This window comes from Oncorhynchus mykiss, chromosome 8 (assembly GCF_057628025.1).
Source record: "Oncorhynchus mykiss isolate SJ-2025 chromosome 8, ASM5762802v1, whole genome shotgun sequence".
NCBI classification, from domain to species: Eukaryota; Metazoa; Chordata; class Actinopteri; order Salmoniformes; family Salmonidae; genus Oncorhynchus; species Oncorhynchus mykiss.
In genome coordinates this window covers 34,700,345-34,717,492 of record NC_143029.1, presented here as the reverse complement: position 1 = coordinate 34,717,492, position 17,148 = coordinate 34,700,345, and the positions used below count along the sequence as shown (strand labels likewise).

Below are 17,148 nucleotides of genomic sequence, written 5' to 3'. Positions count from 1 at the left end.
TTCTTCACTCTGCGGTCCAACTCAACCCAAACCATCTCAATTAGGTTGAGGTCGCGTGATTGTGCCAGCCAGGTCATCTGCTGCAGCACTACATCACTCTTCTTCTTGGTCAAATAGCCCTTACACAGCCTGGAGGTGTGTTGGTCATTGTCCTGTTGAAAAACAAATGATAGTGGGAGTAAGCGCAAACCAGATGGCATGGCGTATCGCTGCAGAATGCTGTGGTAGCCATGGTGGTTAAGTGTACCTTGAATTCTAAATAAATTGCAGACAGTACCACCAGCAAAGCACGCTCATACCTCCATGCTGCACCGTTGTAACCACACATGCCGAGAATATCCGTTCACAAAGACACAGCGGTTGGAACCAAAAATCACAAATTTGCACCCATCAGACCAAAAGAGAGATTTCCACCAGTCTAATGTCCATTGCTCGTGATACTTGGCCCAAGCAAGTCTCTTCTTATTGGTCTCCTTTAGTAGTGGTTTCTTTGCAGCAATTCGACCACGAGGGCTTGATTCACGCAATCTCCTCTGAACAATTGATGTTGAGATGTCTGTTACTTGAAGTCTGAAGTATTTATTTGGGCTGCAATTCCTCAGGCTGGCAAATATAATGAACTTATCCTCTGCAGCAGAGGAAACTCTGGGTCTTCCTTTCATGTGGCCAGTTTCATCATAGCGCTTGATCGTTTTTGCGAACGCACTTGAAGAAACTTAGTCTGACATTTTCCAGATTGACTGACCAGGTCTTAAAGTAACGGACTGTCATTTCTCTTTGCTTATTTGAGCTGTTCTTGACATAATATGGACTTGGTATTTTACCAAATAGGGATATCTTCTGTATTCCACCCCTGGAAGAAATTCCACAAGTTAACAAGGCACACATGTTAATTGAAATGCATTCCTGGAGACAACCTCATGGATGAGAGAATGTCAAGTGTGCAAAGCTGTTATTAAGGCAAAGGGTGGCTATTTGAAGAATCTCATTTTTATTTGTTTTAACACTTTGGTTACTACATGATTCCAAATGTTATGTCATAGTTTGACGGTCTTTGCTATTATTCTACAATGTAGAAAACAATAAAAGTAAAGAAGAAACCTTGAATGAGTAGGTGTCCAAACTTTTGACTGGTACTGTATGTGCATAATAAAACGAGATAAGTGTAGTGTCCCCATCAGTACATAGTATGGCATCTATAAACGTTTACTCATATTGCAACAAGGAAACCAAAACAGGATTATTACAGGAGACAATGACAGTAGACACACACTGACTTGAAGTGTTCATCTCCGCTTATGTGGGGCCTACATTTAACAGGGGACAATTTATGTTGATATCTACGGTGTTCTGATAGTCAACCCAGAAGCAAAATTACATCAATTAATTAATCTCAAAAGTCACCCACACGATAGTCTGCGTCTGCTACTGTTGTACTCATTTTCCCCTTCAAAAGCTACAGTGTAACACCGAGGGGACGTATGAAAAAGAAACCATTTCCACTGTGAAGGGAGGACTGCAAGACAGAACATAGCCAAAGGGCACTGCCGCTTTAGGGTAACACTAAACACATGCAAACGGCTGTGACCTCACTTCCTTTGACGTCAGCAGTCTTGGTGGGGGATGGGAGAGGCAGAAGGCAGTAAAACTAGCACCCCTCCCATCGCTGTCTCTCACTAAGCGATCCTTGTCGTTTTCATAGGACAAACACGCACAACCTTTTCCTGCTCCAAATACACCCCAATTACACAGACAAAGATAAGACACCCTTCCCGGTCTCCTAAAGCAGGCTTTACTTTCAAAACTGTTTGTCTCCAAAGTACACTAAAAAGCTACAGATGGTAAATCGCAACATTCTTGTCCACCTCCCCCTAACACACACACACACACACACACACACACACACACACACACACAAACAAAAAGCCAGCCAGCTAGCGTTGCTCACCTCTAAAATGCATGAGGGCCACAGGCTGGAAAGGCCCATTTGAGTTGGGTGAATCCAGAACCATCGCACTGGCAGGTCTAGTACATGTCAACATCTAGGGGCTGGGGTAGAAGAGATAGCGATAGCCCAGGCTAAGTCGAGGAGCCAGCCTCCATTTTAGCATCAAACACTCAGAGCAGAAAATAAAGCTCTGCCCTGCTGCTGGAGGGAACAGGCTAGTTAGTGATGTCATCCCTCTAGGAAGAAGCCCTATTGGCCAACCTGGGTCACATGGGGAAGGCCGTCAGAATGCATAACCATGAGGCAGGGGATTGGCTAGTGGGCTGAGGCAGGGGATTGGCTGGTGGGCTGGGGCAGGACCTTTGCTGTGATTGGAGCAGAGGCAGGAGGTCTGGCTAACTGAGGCACAGCTAACCTTTCCCCTCATTTATTTTTTTATTTCCCTCAGGCTCACACACGTCTACCCTACAATAAATTACATTCCCAACAAGCAGAGTTTTTGGCTTATCCTATGACATATCACCTCCCTTATCTTCACTCCAGGAAAAGCATAGAGAGTCCATTGATACATCATAGAAAGGTCAGTTCTATACACACACTGACATTTTTAGGCTCTCTTTATCTGGCCTTTCTGGAGCCACAATACCTGGATTTCCCCTCAAACATCACACAATGACAGTGAACAATTAGAGATGTGATAAATAACCAACACTTGAAGGGAAGCATTGATTATCATTCAGTAAAAGGCTGTTATAAACACAGAATTCACTGCTGACGTGTGTGTGTGTGTGTGTGTGTGTGTGTGTGTGTGTGTGTGTGTGTGTGTGTGTGTGTGTGTGTGTGGACAGATGGCCCAGGTGTGAGAAACAGGAAGCCACGATTATACAAAAAACAGGAAGCCAGTGAGCGAGTGTGCTCTGCCTCAGCTGCTCTCCCAGAGTGAGCAGTTACAGTGCTTAACACCAACGCAATGTCCCCATCTGCACCACATAGTGCACACACAGCAATGGCTCACATCCGTCTATTGTTCTTAGTTGTGTATCAGACTTTTCTGCTTTATAAGACTTTGACACGAGTGTACACTAACCACATTCATTGTAAGAGCCAAGTTTCATGTTAATGTCACATGCACAATTACAGCAAATTGCCTTTCTTGCTCGTGCTTTCCCAACAATGCAGTAATCAATATCTGTAGTACTATAAAAAAAATTAATACATACATAAAAAAGTAGAACAAAAACACGAGAGATAGAAATAAAAGCCTGAGAAAGTAAGCTACAGTGTATACAAGTTCAGTTCCAATACCATATTTACAACGTGCAGGGACACTGGAGTAATAGAGGTTGATACTGTATGTATGTATGTATGTATGTATGCATGCATGCATGCATGCATGCATGCATGCATGCATGCATGCATGCATGTATAAGGGGTAAGGTGACTACGCATCAGGATATGATAAACAGAGTAGCATCAGTGTATATGATGACTGTATCCGAGAGTGTGAGCAAATTTTGTGAGTGTGTTGGAGTGTCAGTGTGACTGTGCGAGTGAGTGTGTAGTGTGCGCGTATGGAGTGAGTGCATAGAGAAAATAAAAAAGTGTCAATGTATTCCTCCTACTGTGGTTGACGACCTAAATCCTTAGGTGAAGTTAGTCATAGTGCATCCAGTGAACAGAAAACACCCCAACTCTAAGCGGGACTTCTTGGCTTTGTTTGTAACAGGTAAAACAGAACTTGACCCGTCAGGTTAGCTGCTGAATGTTTTCAGTCTGAACTTTGTAGGTCCTGGGCTGGGTGGCTACAGGAAGGTGTGAGGAAGCATTGATGTTGCTATTGACTCATTTCTCAAGTTATTGATAGAGACCTGCAGCCTTGTCCTTTGTTAACTACATTTGGAGCTCCATCTGTTCTGCTCAGTCTCACCAAACATAAAGCAGATGTTGTAGCACTCTCATGCCGTGGACAGATTTGACTCAATTGGAAATCCTCCAAACGAGTCCACTCACTATCATCCCACTGTCTAGTCATGGGGCATTCTCCTGTCTGAAGAGCTGTTGTTCTTCTGATACAGACCAAATAAGCGCACGCCTGCGTGAACGGACACACTTTCTCTCCAGCGGTCTGCGGTTATCCTCTAAACTCTACTTTGGCACACGTAACCGGGCTCCAGTTATTTATAAACTCAGCCTCTAGATCTGTGCAGAACGACGGGGTTGATCTTGTGACTGACTCTGGCTATTAACGTTAACAAAGTCTGTTTTGTAGCTATTTCAAAGAGGAGTCAACGACAGGAATTGAAGACTGAGACCGCTGACCCTCGAGGTTCTACTGACCTCGATTACTGAACTTGAAGCTATTTATCATCCAGCCAAGTCAGTGAACTTTATCCACTCTGAGACCACAGTTCCCATTCCCCCCAACAGAGGGAGACCGAGCGTGAGAAACTATCCCTCCTAGGACAGTTCCTCTTTTCACACTATCACCAGCTGTTTGTTCGTTCACTACCTTTTGGCAAACACTTGCAGCTGGAGAGTTGAGGTGAATTTTTTTATATTTTTTTAAAAGGCACCCGTCTGGAACGCTGTGTTGTTGCTGTCCCCCAAAATAGCATGTTTGTCATGCTTATCAATTATCCTGCGACTGTGGCACAGCTCTTTTCAAGCATTAAATCACCAAATGAACACGATGCATACTGCATCTTCCACTCAGCAATAATGTGAGGTGGTATCAGGCATCTTTTCCTGCCTATAGACTGCTGTCCAAAAGAGGCACTTACTAGAAGAACTAACTTTCCAAAAGCAGCCCTCTACTACTTCATGTAGCCCAAGTCTCCAGAGTGAGCACTTTGGTAAAGCTCTGAAAACAAGCCTTTCCTGACTGTCTGTCAGGATAGGACCACTGACAACATCCATGGCCCATGGGACAATACTTGGAGAAGCCCTCGTTGCTGGGCCGCTGGACTTGCCCAGCTGTTATCACGAATCAAAGCTTATGGAATGTGTTATAAAGACCATAGTAAAACCAAGATAAAAGGTCCTCCATGATCAGAGAAAACAGTCCTTTGTGTCTGACAATGTAGGCTGTCCAGTGTTTCCCCTGTATTAAAATTTAGCAGCGGTGGCTCTAAAGAGACAAGCTTTTAAATGGATAGTCGTTAGCTCAAATGACTTGAAGTCTATAAGAACAGCTAGCATGTCAATGCGCTAACAAGCAATTCACTAACCCTAGCAGCCATGTACCCCCCAAACCATTGCCACTGTTGCTGAAAAAAAAATCCTAGAGGGAAGCACTGCGGTCTGACAGAAGACATAGGGAAGAATGAGAGGTGAATGCAGGTCATGACACCATATCACTACTGAGGTAGCTGGCTTGGTTGGCAACTGTAACAAGGCAACTGTGGTGTGTGTGTGTGTGTGTGTGTGTGTGTTCGGCTGGATTGTTGCCAAAGCTCCAGTCTAGACTGAGTTGGAGCCAGATAGCGGCTCTCTACTTTGCCCTAGAGAGGTTTGGTGGTTCAGGTCATGGTAGATTAGCATGGAGAGGATCCACACAGTGGTCCAAACACAGCTACATTAAAACTCTAGAAGCTCCTAAACACTAACATTATTATGGACTCTGCAAGACTGCATCATCTCTCCTGTAAAATCCGCTGGATTTGCACACTGTGCACTTTCCACATCTTTAAAAGTTTGGCCATGGAGAGCCAACTTAGTGCCAGTCACTCAAAGTAGTAACATGATAGCATTGGACATGCATCTGCCAGTGCTGACATTTTCCATGAGAGGAGCAGGGGATGAGAGGTGGGTTGCAGTTGTACACTGTAGCTCCCTGCCAGCCACCCGCTTATCTAGGCACTGGCAGCATCCTGAAACACAAGGACCCGGAGCATTAAAGCCTTATCTCTGGATTTTCCCTAAATATAGACACTTGGGTTAAATCAAGCACAGTCAGTCACTTACATTTAATGTTACCATGGCTTGCACAACACCGTGGCGGTGCATTTTATAGCAGGGCAGTGTGGATTTTCAGACACACACAGAGAGAGAAGAGAGGGATAGACACGGTGTGATTTACAGATAAGAATGCAAGCAGACTGAGATGGCAGGCAGCTATGTTAAGGCTGAACTTAAAGGATAAGCCAAGGCCAGGCATCAGTAAGGTGGGCTGGGAAACCAAACCTTACCAAGCCTATACATGGTTCTGTCCTGAGAGACTAGTTGACTAGTCAATCAAAAGTAGTTCAAAAGGGTTGGGAAATCTTCTGTTAGTATCGGATATTGAAGATGGCGACGACATCGTGATGTGACAGACGATGTATAGCCCATTTCAACTTGACCAGCACCACGCAGTAAGGAGCTGACCGGGCAGCGCACAGCCGGGCCATGCCAAGTGGCCTATTTCTTTGCTATAGCCTGCATAACCTATTATTTCAAGATGTTAAACAATTTACAGAATGCAAGAGAACAATGTAGACAGATGTAAGATTTACACCAAGCATTGCAAAATGTCCAGTCAAACCCCCCCACTCCCTCTCTGAATGTTGGAAGATCTGGGTCATATAGCCAAAGAGCCAAATTTGGAATTTTCTCTCCATTAGATATGAATATGACTTCGGTTTTTTATGCATGCTGGCTTTGTCCCGCCACGCTACCTCATGATCAAACAATGAATTATCTAACGGAGTTCTAGGCTATAAGAAAGTTAAGTTGTTTATGGATAACATAAAAACATGATTGGCCTAAGGTAATAATGAGAGCGGTAGAACAAACAAGAGCAAGATAGAAAAATCGAAAGATAGTTTGAACAAACCTTACAGTTGAAAGCCTAGTCTATTATACAATAAATTATACATGCACCCCTCATTGCTGTTGTGAACAAAATGGCCAAAAGCCAAATCCTACTAATTAAAAAGCAGCCTATCAAAAGCATTAAGTTAGTTATGAAAAGTAATTCTCAAATAAGCTATTCTAATAAAGTGTTTAATGTCCTAGAATTGCAGCTTTCAAAATGGGAACAATTGTGAAAGTCAGTCTACTCTCTCACAGCTTTATTTTGAATGACAAATATTACAGGTAACAAGAAGTGAAATTGAGCAAACAAGATCAAGATGGAAAAATCTAATGAGAAGTTAAGATACAGACAGCTGAGTAAAGCTTATGAAAAGACATATGTAGAGTAGGCCTATTTCCATTGCCTATTGTTAGCAATGTAGGCTACAATGTATAAAAGCCCAGGCCTAATAAGAATGTAAAATTAGTCAGCGATGTGAATTATTTCATAATTATCCAGTTCTGGGGACAGCAGAGTTGCGTGCTCTGCAGATGGAAACCTTGATGATTATAGCTGCCTTTCCCCCTCCCCCTCTAATTAAAAAAAATATATATATATATACACACACACACACACACACACACTGCTCAAAATAATAAAGGGAACACTAAAATAACATCCTAGATCTGAATGAATGAAATATTCTTATATACTTTTTTCTTTACATAGTTGAATGTGCTGACAACAAAATCACACAAAAATGATCAATGGAAATCAAATTCAGCAACCCATGGAGGTCTGGATTTGGAGTCACACTCAAAATTAAAGTGGAAAACCACACTACAGGCTGATCCAACTTTGATGGAATGTCCAAACCTCTTCATCCTAACCCCTCCTTTTTCGAACATTCTGTTAAAAATCGCACAACTTTTCAGCGTCCTGCTACTCATGCCAGGAATATAGTATATGCATATGATTAGTATGTGTGGATAGAAAACACGCTGAAGTTTCTAAAACTGGTTAAATCACGGCTGTGACTATAACAGATCGTGTGTTTCATCGAAAAGCGCAAGAAAAACTGCTCACTGAAAGCTAAAAATAATATCCATGCGTCACTTTCATGGATTGTTAAAAGGGCACAAAATTAATTATGGACCTGCATGCAATTCCTACAGATTCCACACGATGTCGCCATTGTCGTCATTATCCGGGGAGTTTTTTGTTGGTAAATCCAACTAACTGGATTCCATTTCTTCCGGTCTCCGCCAGGATGTTTTGAAGTGCACATTTTCAGCCATTGACTTGAAGACGAGGAGCTATTGAATACACATCGCCCCGTGAGCATTTTGATAGATTATAAACGTTTACTAATACCTAAAGTTGGATTACAAAAGTATTTAGAAGTGTTTTGTGAAAGTTTATCGTCGACTTTTTTAATTTTAAAAAATGACGCTGCGTTTTAAAACATGTTTTTTTCTGAATTACACAGCTTCCATAGATGGCTATTTTGGGTATATATGGACCGATTTAATCGAAAAAAAGACCCAATAGTGATGTTTATGGGGCATATAGGAGTGCCAAGAAAGAAGCTCGTCAAAGGTAATGAATGTTTTATATTTTATTTCTGCGTTTTGTGTAGCGCCGGCTACGCTAAATCTTTTGTTTACGTCGCATTCAGGCATTTTGGGGTGTTGCATGCTATCAGATAATAGCTTCTCATGCTTTCGCCGAAAAGCATTTTAAAAATCTGACTTGTTGGCTAGATTCACAACGAGTGTAGCTTTAATTCTATACCCTGCATGTGTATTTTGATGAACGTTTGAGTTTTAACGAGTACATTTAGCATTTAGCGTAGCGCATTTGCATTTCCAGGTGCCTAGTTGAAACATCTGCGTCTCAAGTAGGATCAAGAAGTTAAAACAAGTCAAAATGAGGCTTAGTAGTGTGTGTGGCCTCTACGTGCCTGTATGACCTTCCTACAACGCCTGGGCATGCTCCTGATGAAGTGGTGGATGGTCTCCTGAGGGATCTCCTCCCAGACCTGGACTAAAGCATCCGCCAACTCCTGGACAGTCTGTGGTGCAACGTTGGTGGATGGAGCGAGACATGATGTCCCAGATGTGCTCAATTGGATTCAGGTCTGGGGAACGGGCGAGCCAGGCCATAGCATCAATGCCTTCCTCTTGCAGGAACTGCTGACACACTCCAGCCACAGGAGGTCTAGCATTGTCTTGCATTAGGAGGAACCCAGGGCCAACCGCACCAGCATATGGTCTCACAAGGGGTCTGAGGATCTCATCTCGGTACCTAATGGCAGTCAGGCTACCTCTGGCGAGCACATGGAGGGCTGTGCGGCCCCCCAAAGAAATGCCACCCCACACCATGACTGACCCACCGCCAAACAGATCATGCTGGAGGATGTTGCAGGCAGCAGAACGTTCTCCACGGCGTCTCCAGACTGTCACATGCTCAGTGTGAACCTGCTTTCATCTGTGAAGAGCACAGGGCGCCAGTGGCGAATTTGCCAATCTTGGTGTTCTCTGGCAAATGCCAAACGTCCTGCACAGTGTTGGGCTGTAAGCACAACCCCCACCTGTGGACGTCGGGCCCTCATACCACCCTCATGGAGTCTCTTTCTGACCGTTTGAGCAGACACATGCACATTTGTGGCCTGCTGGAGGTCATTTTGCAGGGCTCTGGCAGTGCTCCTCCTTGCACAAAGGCGGAGGTAGCGTTCCTGCTGCTGGGTTGTTGCCTTCCTACGGCCTCCTCCACGTCTCCTGATGTACTGGCCTGTCTCCTGGTAGCGCCTCCATGCTCTAGACACTACGCTGACAGACACAGCAAACCTTCTTGCCACAGCTCGCATTGATGTGCCATCCTGGATGAGCTTCACTACCTGAGACACTTGTGTGGGTTGTAGACTCCGTCTCATGCTACCACTAGAGTGAAAGCACCGCCAGCATTCAAAAGTGACCAAAACAGCCAGGAAGCATAGGAACTGAGAAGTGGTATGTGGTCACCACCTGCAGAACCACTCCTTTATTGGGGGCTTCTTGCTAATTGCCTATAATTTACACCTGTTGTCTATTCCATTTGCACAACAGCATGTGAAATTTATTGTCAATCAGTGTTGCTTCCTAAGTGGACAGTTTGATTTCACAGAAGTGTGATTGACTTGGAGTTACATTGTGTTGTTTAAGTGTTAAGTGGTCCCTTTATTTTTTGGAGCAGTGCACACACACACATCTATTAAAAATATTTTAGTGAGTTACAATTAATAAAAGGAAATTCATTAGGTCCTAATCTATGGATGTCACAAGACTAGGAACACAGATATGCATCGGTTGGTCACCAAAAAAAACAAAGTAGGTGGGTGGATCAGAAACCAGTCAGTATCTGGTGTGGCCACCATTTATTTGCCTCATGCAGCATGAAACATCTCCTTCACAGAGTTGATCAAGCTGTTGATTTTGGCCTGTGGAATGTTGTCCCACTCCTCTTCAAAAAGGTTGTGCGAAGTTGCTGGCTAATGGCAGGAACTGGAACACACTATCGTACACGTCAATCCAGAGCATCCCAAACATGCTCAATGTGTGAAATGTCTGGTGAGTTTGCAGGCCATGGAAGAACAGGGACATTTTCAGCTTACAGGAATTGTGTACAGATCCTTGTGACACGGGGCTGTGCATTATCATGCTGAAACATGCAATGCCGGTGGTTGAATGGGCCCTCAGGATCTCATCACAGTATCTCTGTGCATTCAAACTGCCATCGATAAAACGGAATTGTGTTTGTTGTTCGTAGCTCATACCTGCCCATAACTCCACCATGGGCACTCTGTTCATAATAGCAAACCACTTGCCCACACAACACCATACAAGTGGTCTGCGGTTGAGAAGCCGGTTGGACGTACTGCCAAATTCTCTAAAACGACGTTGGAGGCGGCATATGGTAGAGGAATGAACATACCAGTCTCTGGCAACAGCTCTGGTGGACATTCCTGCAGTCAGCATACTAATTGCATGCTCGCTCAAAACTTGAGATATGTGGCATTGAATTGTGTGACAAAACAGCACATTTTAGAATGGCCTTTCATTGTCCCCATCACAAGGTGCACCTGTGTAATGATAATTATGTTTAATCAGCTATGCCACAACTGTCAGGTGGACGGATTATCTTGGCAAAGGAGAAATGCTCACGAACAGGGATGTAAACAAATTTGTGCACAAAACTTGAGAAATAAGCTTATGTGCGTTTGTAACATTTCAGCAAACATGTATTTCAGCTCATAAAACATGGGATAAACACTTTACATGTTGTGTTTATATTTTTGTTCGGTCCAGATAATCTGCTTTTACCTAACAGAGTGACACAAAATAGGTCTTAGAATAAACTTTCAGACGATCCACAATATCTTGACTTTAATGTTCTCTAAATAAGCTTTGCTGTACAATTAAAACGTCAAATACACTGCATTTCAAACAGTCAGCAATAATCTAAATTATTTCAGGGCCCGTGAAATGCTACCCAAGCTAAATATAGGCCTTCCACAAACATACCTTTCAATAATTTAATCAAAATAGTTTAACCCGTCTTTTTTGCAATAGTCACTGATCTGGCTTTCAAGTCAGTCTACGAAAATGGCCTTTGTTACAAATTTAACCAAAACTATGCATAACGCACATTCCCTAATAATGACTAACTTCTTGTTGCAGGTGTTTTAGAAAACTAACACAGGTCTCAAACAATCTCAAGCTCGTGTGCTAGTGAGTAGCCAGCTAATCTTTATATGTCAAGTTTAGCCAATAATTTTTATCCATTTGCTAGCTAACAAGGCAGAGCAGTTGAATTGTTATGAACACACTTCGGTGTCTCCCCAACTGTTTAAACAGCATATTAGCCTGTCCACTTTGTTCAGATGTTGAAATTAAAGGGGCCTAGCTTATTTCTAAGAACGAGTTGCCAATTCCTTATATAAAATTGTGTTCTATGTTTATTGCACATTTATTAAACAGAATAGACAGCTAGTATAACAGTCATTGTCTAAAATGCAGCTACTGGTACCACAACGCTGCACGTAACAAACCTCGCATTCATTTTCCAGAAGCAATGTTCATTGATGCTCCCGTTTGAGTAGTTTCTGCTCTTAGCGCAATTTGAGTAGTTGAAAAATAAAAAAGGGTCTCGTTAGAGAGGTTCAATTCTCTAACACAGTAAAATAATGTCTCCATTTGTTTCGGTGTCTATATGACCAATTATGTTGGACCAAACCTGATAGACCTGAGAGTTCAGTGTGTCAAATCAGAGGGCCTGTTGTCCGGGCCTCTGGCAGTCTCTATGGGGGTGCCACAGGGTTCAATTCTTGGGCCGACTCTCTTCTCCGTATACATCAATGATGTCGCTCTTGCTGCTGGTGAGTCTCTGATCCACCTCTATGCAGACGAAACCATTCTGTATACTTCTGGCCCTTCTTTGGACACTTAATTAACAACCCTCCAGACGAGCTTCAATGCCATACAACTCTCCTTTCGTGGCCTCCAATTGCTCTTAAATACAAGTAAAACCAAATGCATGCTCGTCAACCGATTGCTAACTGGACCTGCCTGTCCAGCATCACTACTCTGGACGGTTCTGACTTAGAAAATGTGGACAAATACAAATACCTAGGTGTCTGGTTAGACTGGAAACTCTACTTCCAGACTCACATTGAGCATCTCCAATCCAAAGTGAAATCTAGATTTGTCTTCCTATTTCGCAACAAAGCGTCCTTCACTCATGCTGCCAAACGTACCCTCATAAAACTGACCATCCTGTCATTTTCAAAATAGCCTCCAATACCCAACTTAATAAATTGGATGCAGTCTATCAGAGTGCCATCCGTTTTGTCACCAAAGCCCCATATACTACCCACCACTGCGACCTGTACGCACTCGTTGGCTGGCCCTCGCTTCATACTCGACCTGGAGCCAGTGGGTTTGGCGACATCTACAAGACCCTGCTAGGTAAAGTCCCCCTTATCTCAGCTCGCTGGTCACCATAGCAGCACCCACCTGTAGCACGCATTCCAGCAGGTATATCTCTCTGGTCACCCCCAAAACCAATTCTTCCTTTGGCCGCCTCTCCTTCCAGTTCTCTGCTGCCAATGACTGGAACAAACTACAAAAATCTCTGAAACTGGAAACACTTACCTCCCTCACTAGCTTTAAGCACCAGCTGTCAGAGCAGCTCAAAGATTACTGCACCTGTACATAGCCCATCTATAATTTAGCCCAAACAACTACCTCTTCCCCTACTGTATTAATTTATTTTATTAATTTATTTTGCTCCTTTGCACCCCATTATTTCTACTTTGCACATTCTTCCACTGCAAATCTACCATTTGTGTTTTACTTGCTATATTGCATTTACTTCCCCACTATGGCCTTTTTTTGCCTTTACCTCCCTTCTCACCTCATTTGCTCACATCGTATATAGACTTATTTTTCTACTGTATTATTGACTGTATGCTTGTTTTACTCCATGTGTAACTCTGTTGTTGTAGGTGTCAACCTGCTTTGCTTTATCTTGGCCAGGTCGCAATTGTAAATGAGAACTTGTTCTCAACTTGCCTACCTGGTTAAATAAAAATAAAAAAAGAAAAGTAAACTCAAAATGCAAATAGTGAGTTGAAACCGCTTGTCAGAGGAAGAAGTGATCTCCCATCTTTGTTGCTGTGAGTGGCAGGTTAGAGGCTTGGTGTGTGTAAACAAAGACGAAGAGGTGAAGCGAGAGGTTTCAATCTCACAAAAATCTGCACAAAAATAAGCCCAATGCATTTCTATGGGCTTATTTTGGACCTAAGCTTGCAGCCACCCTTCCCGCCTTTGGGACAACGACTTCCATTGTTAGGGTGGAGACATGCGCATCTCATCATTATATACAGATCTCTGACGTAAATGGGAAGGTGTACACCTCAGAAGGAGCGAAGGAAGCGAGACCAAAAACATGTGAACAAGTGGCTCATGAATAAAAAAAAATAAAAAAAACTTGATTCTTGCAATACAGGCATTTGACATATTGTCAAAAACTCATTATTTATTTAACTCGATATATCCCCCAGCCCCAACTAGCCTAGGCTAGTAGTGGCGTACTACGCAGTCATACTTTTGAAGGCAAAATAATGGGCTGCATTACAGCAAGGCAAGGAATAGACTAGATTAGGTCCAGTCATACCTTTGAAGGCGGGCAGCTTTTGCAGCTCTCTGTTGTTGCTGAGGCTGAAGCGGGACGAGCTCTGCCTCTTGTCCTTCTTGACAGGCATCTGGGAACCCAGCTGCTTGCCCTTCAGCAGCTGAGTGGTAGGAGGGACACTGTTACTGCCTTTTCTGTTGGAGCCCTGCTGTATGAAGGGAGGGAAAGAGTAGAGGTGGATCAGAGCATGCACCTGGGTTTGTTCATGAGACACCAAACGAAAAAAAAAAAAAGACAAACGGGGAGGGACTATTCATTTCAAAAAGGTTTTAGCACAACCCAGTGTTGTCCCCAATCTCCCCTAGGTTGGATATGTAATCTGGTGAATGTGGGCTGTTTCTCCTGTTTTGTCCCATAGTTTCTCCTGTCTTGTCCCATCTGCCTGCTGGGATCCATTCATCACCACACACACACGACAACAAGGGGGGTGGGAATTGTCAAATGAACTTAGAACCTCAACTAATTTTGCCCTTCACACTACAAGACAGGGGTTTAGGGTTTTAGGCCTTCTTAGTGAGCCGCCGGCTGGCTGACTGTCTGGGAGACTAAAGCTGCTGAACCCCGTGATGGGCCTGGATTACTGACGCATGTGACCCAACCGAAGGTCTTTTCTCCCGCTGATTCATTTACCCAATGTGTGCCAGCTCCTTACTGTGTCAGCTTCTTTTTACCTTCAAATAACAGCGTTAGCTTCATAAATGTGTGGGCTTAATAGCTTCATATACTGTATTCGCTTCATACTGCGGCTCGTCAGGCCCTTGGGTTAGAGATTGAATAAGAGGAGTGGTTCATACATCCAAAACACACAAGATGGATAGAAAATAGGTTTAGCTATATCAACCTGAGAGGCAGAAATGTCTGTTCAGAAACCAGCAGAATACATTAACAGACCTCTTTGCTTACATTTAGTGCCCTTTTTAACCTTGCTCAAACAATAAGATAATGCCAGCTCACAGACCATTGGCGCTTAAACAAAGGAAATTACCAAGCCTGAATCAGCCTGTCTTAATATGACTCCCATGTTGTCGTCGTTGTCCCATTGACGTCGAAAGCTTAGAGCCCTAGTGCCCAAAAGCATCCGTGAGGAGAGTGGAGCCTGGCTGTACGCAGGGAAGGGGTGGGGGAGTAATACAGCAACAGCTTGTTGTCCATCGATTTAAATTTGACACAAGGTTGGCACATTAGCAGATCTGCCTCATGGCTGATGACACACAGTAGAAACATAATCCAGGGTTATAACCCCAGAGAGAAGAGCAGACTACACAAAATAAAGAAAATGCATTACTGGGTGTTAACAAGGGACATCTTCCATTCTATTCGTTTTTTTCATTACCGATTGGTTTGTGTGTTTCTGTGGGTTTAAGGCCACATCTTCATTTTGGTCTTCAGTAGATTTTCTGATTTGAACAGACATAGCTAATCATCTCAAGTGGTCTCAGCGCACAATGGTAGTAGCTAATGTTTTGCAAACATTTTTACCATCCATTCTGAAGGGATAGTGGCTACCTAGTCTGATTAAATCAAGCTGTAATACAGTCTGAAACTGCCTGCAAAAATCATGTAAATGTTCATTACAAGCCAGAATGTTATATAAAATGACATTTAACCCTACTCTACCGGTTGTCTGTGCGGTATGTCTTTCAGCTGTGAAAGCGAGCTTTGGTGATTAAATTTCACTTCCTTCTGTTTTAAATACAATTTATCAAGACAAATATGATTATTCATGGTCTGAATCGTTCAGTGGGGTCTTTAACATTATATCAAAAAATATTTCACAGCGATACGCTTGTTTTTGTGAGAAATCATCCATTTTTGGGGGGGAATTTCAAATTAATATGAAAAGTGTATACTAAAAATAGACTTGTTGTTTAACAAAAGAAACTGACACGTGCGCAATTATGAGGCAAAACAGACAGTTGGCTTAGACAGTTGAAAACATGCAAACCTTATTGTTTCCAAATATTTATTGAAATGAGCACTTGTCTCTCAAATACAGTTGTTGTTGGTTAGTTAACAAATAATTGCCATTTTAACATAGACATGACATCAGTCAACACCTCAAAACACCATAGTGCCCTCCAAGCTCGCCGTCAAGCTCGAGACCCTGGATCTTGACCCCGCCCTGTGCAACTGGGTACTGGACTTCCTGACGGGCCACCCCCAGGTGGTGAGGGTAGGCAACAACATCTCCTCCCCGCTGATCCTCAACACTGGGGCCCCACAAGGGTGCGTTCTGAGCCCTCTCCTGTACTCCCTGTTCACCCACGACTGCGTGGCCACGCACGCCTCCAACTCAATCTTCAAGTTTGCGGACGACACAACAGTGGTAGGCTTGATTACCAACAATGACGAGACGGCCTACAGGGAGGAGTGTGGTGTCAGGAAAATAACCTCGCACTCAACGTCAACAAAACTAAGGAGATGATTGTGGACTTCAGGAAACAGCAGAGGGAACACCCCCCTATCCACATCGATGGAACAGTAGTGGAGAGAGTAGTAAGTTTTAAGTTCCTCGGCGTACACATCACAGACAAACTGAATTGGTCCACCCACAGACAGCATCGTGAATTGGTCCACAGGAGGCTGAAGAAATTCAGCTTGTCACCAAAAGCACTCACAAACTTCTACAGATGCACAATCGAGAGCATCCTGTTGGGCTGTATCACCGCCTGGTACGGCAACTGCTCCGCCCACAACCGTAAGGCTCTCCAGAGGGTAGTGAGGTCTGCACAACGCATCACCGGGGGCAAACTTCCTGCCCTCCAGGACACCTACACCACCCGATGTCACAGGAAGGCCATAAAGATCAAAGGACAAAAACCACCCGAGCCACTGCCTGTTCACCCCGCTATCATCCAGAAGGCGAGGTCAGGACAGGTGCATCAAAGCTGGGACCGAGAGACTGAAAAACAGCTTCTATCTCAAGGCCATCAGACTGTTAAACAGCCACCACTAACATTGAGTGGCTGCTGCCAACACACTGACTCAACTCCAGCCACTTAATAATGGGAATTGATGGGAAATTATGTAAAATATATCACTAGCCACTTTAAACAATGCTACCTAATATAATGTTTACATACCCTACATTATTCATCTCATATGTATATACTGTACTCTATATCATCTACTGCATCTTTATGTAATACATGTATCACTAGCCACTTTAACTATGCCACTTTGTTTACATACT

At 43.5% G+C, this 17,148-nt stretch overlaps 1 protein-coding gene across 3 annotated transcripts in view; it reads right to left on the bottom strand.

Annotated features, from left to right (window-relative positions):
* Positions 1-17,148, bottom strand: part of LOC110529847 (serine/threonine-protein phosphatase 2A 56 kDa regulatory subunit gamma isoform) — a 41,818-nt gene that overhangs the window by 21,333 nt on the left and 3,337 nt on the right. The window contains exon 3 of one of the 3 annotated variants that reach the window (XM_021612445.3): positions 13,938-14,103. In XM_021612445.3, coding sequence (XP_021468120.1) covers positions 13,938-14,103 — 166 coding nt within the window. Of the gene's footprint in view, positions 1-1,948; positions 4,135-13,937; positions 14,104-17,148 lie in introns of those variants that run through there. The other 2 variants (XM_021612446.3, XM_021612448.3) reach the window with 2 other exon arrangements.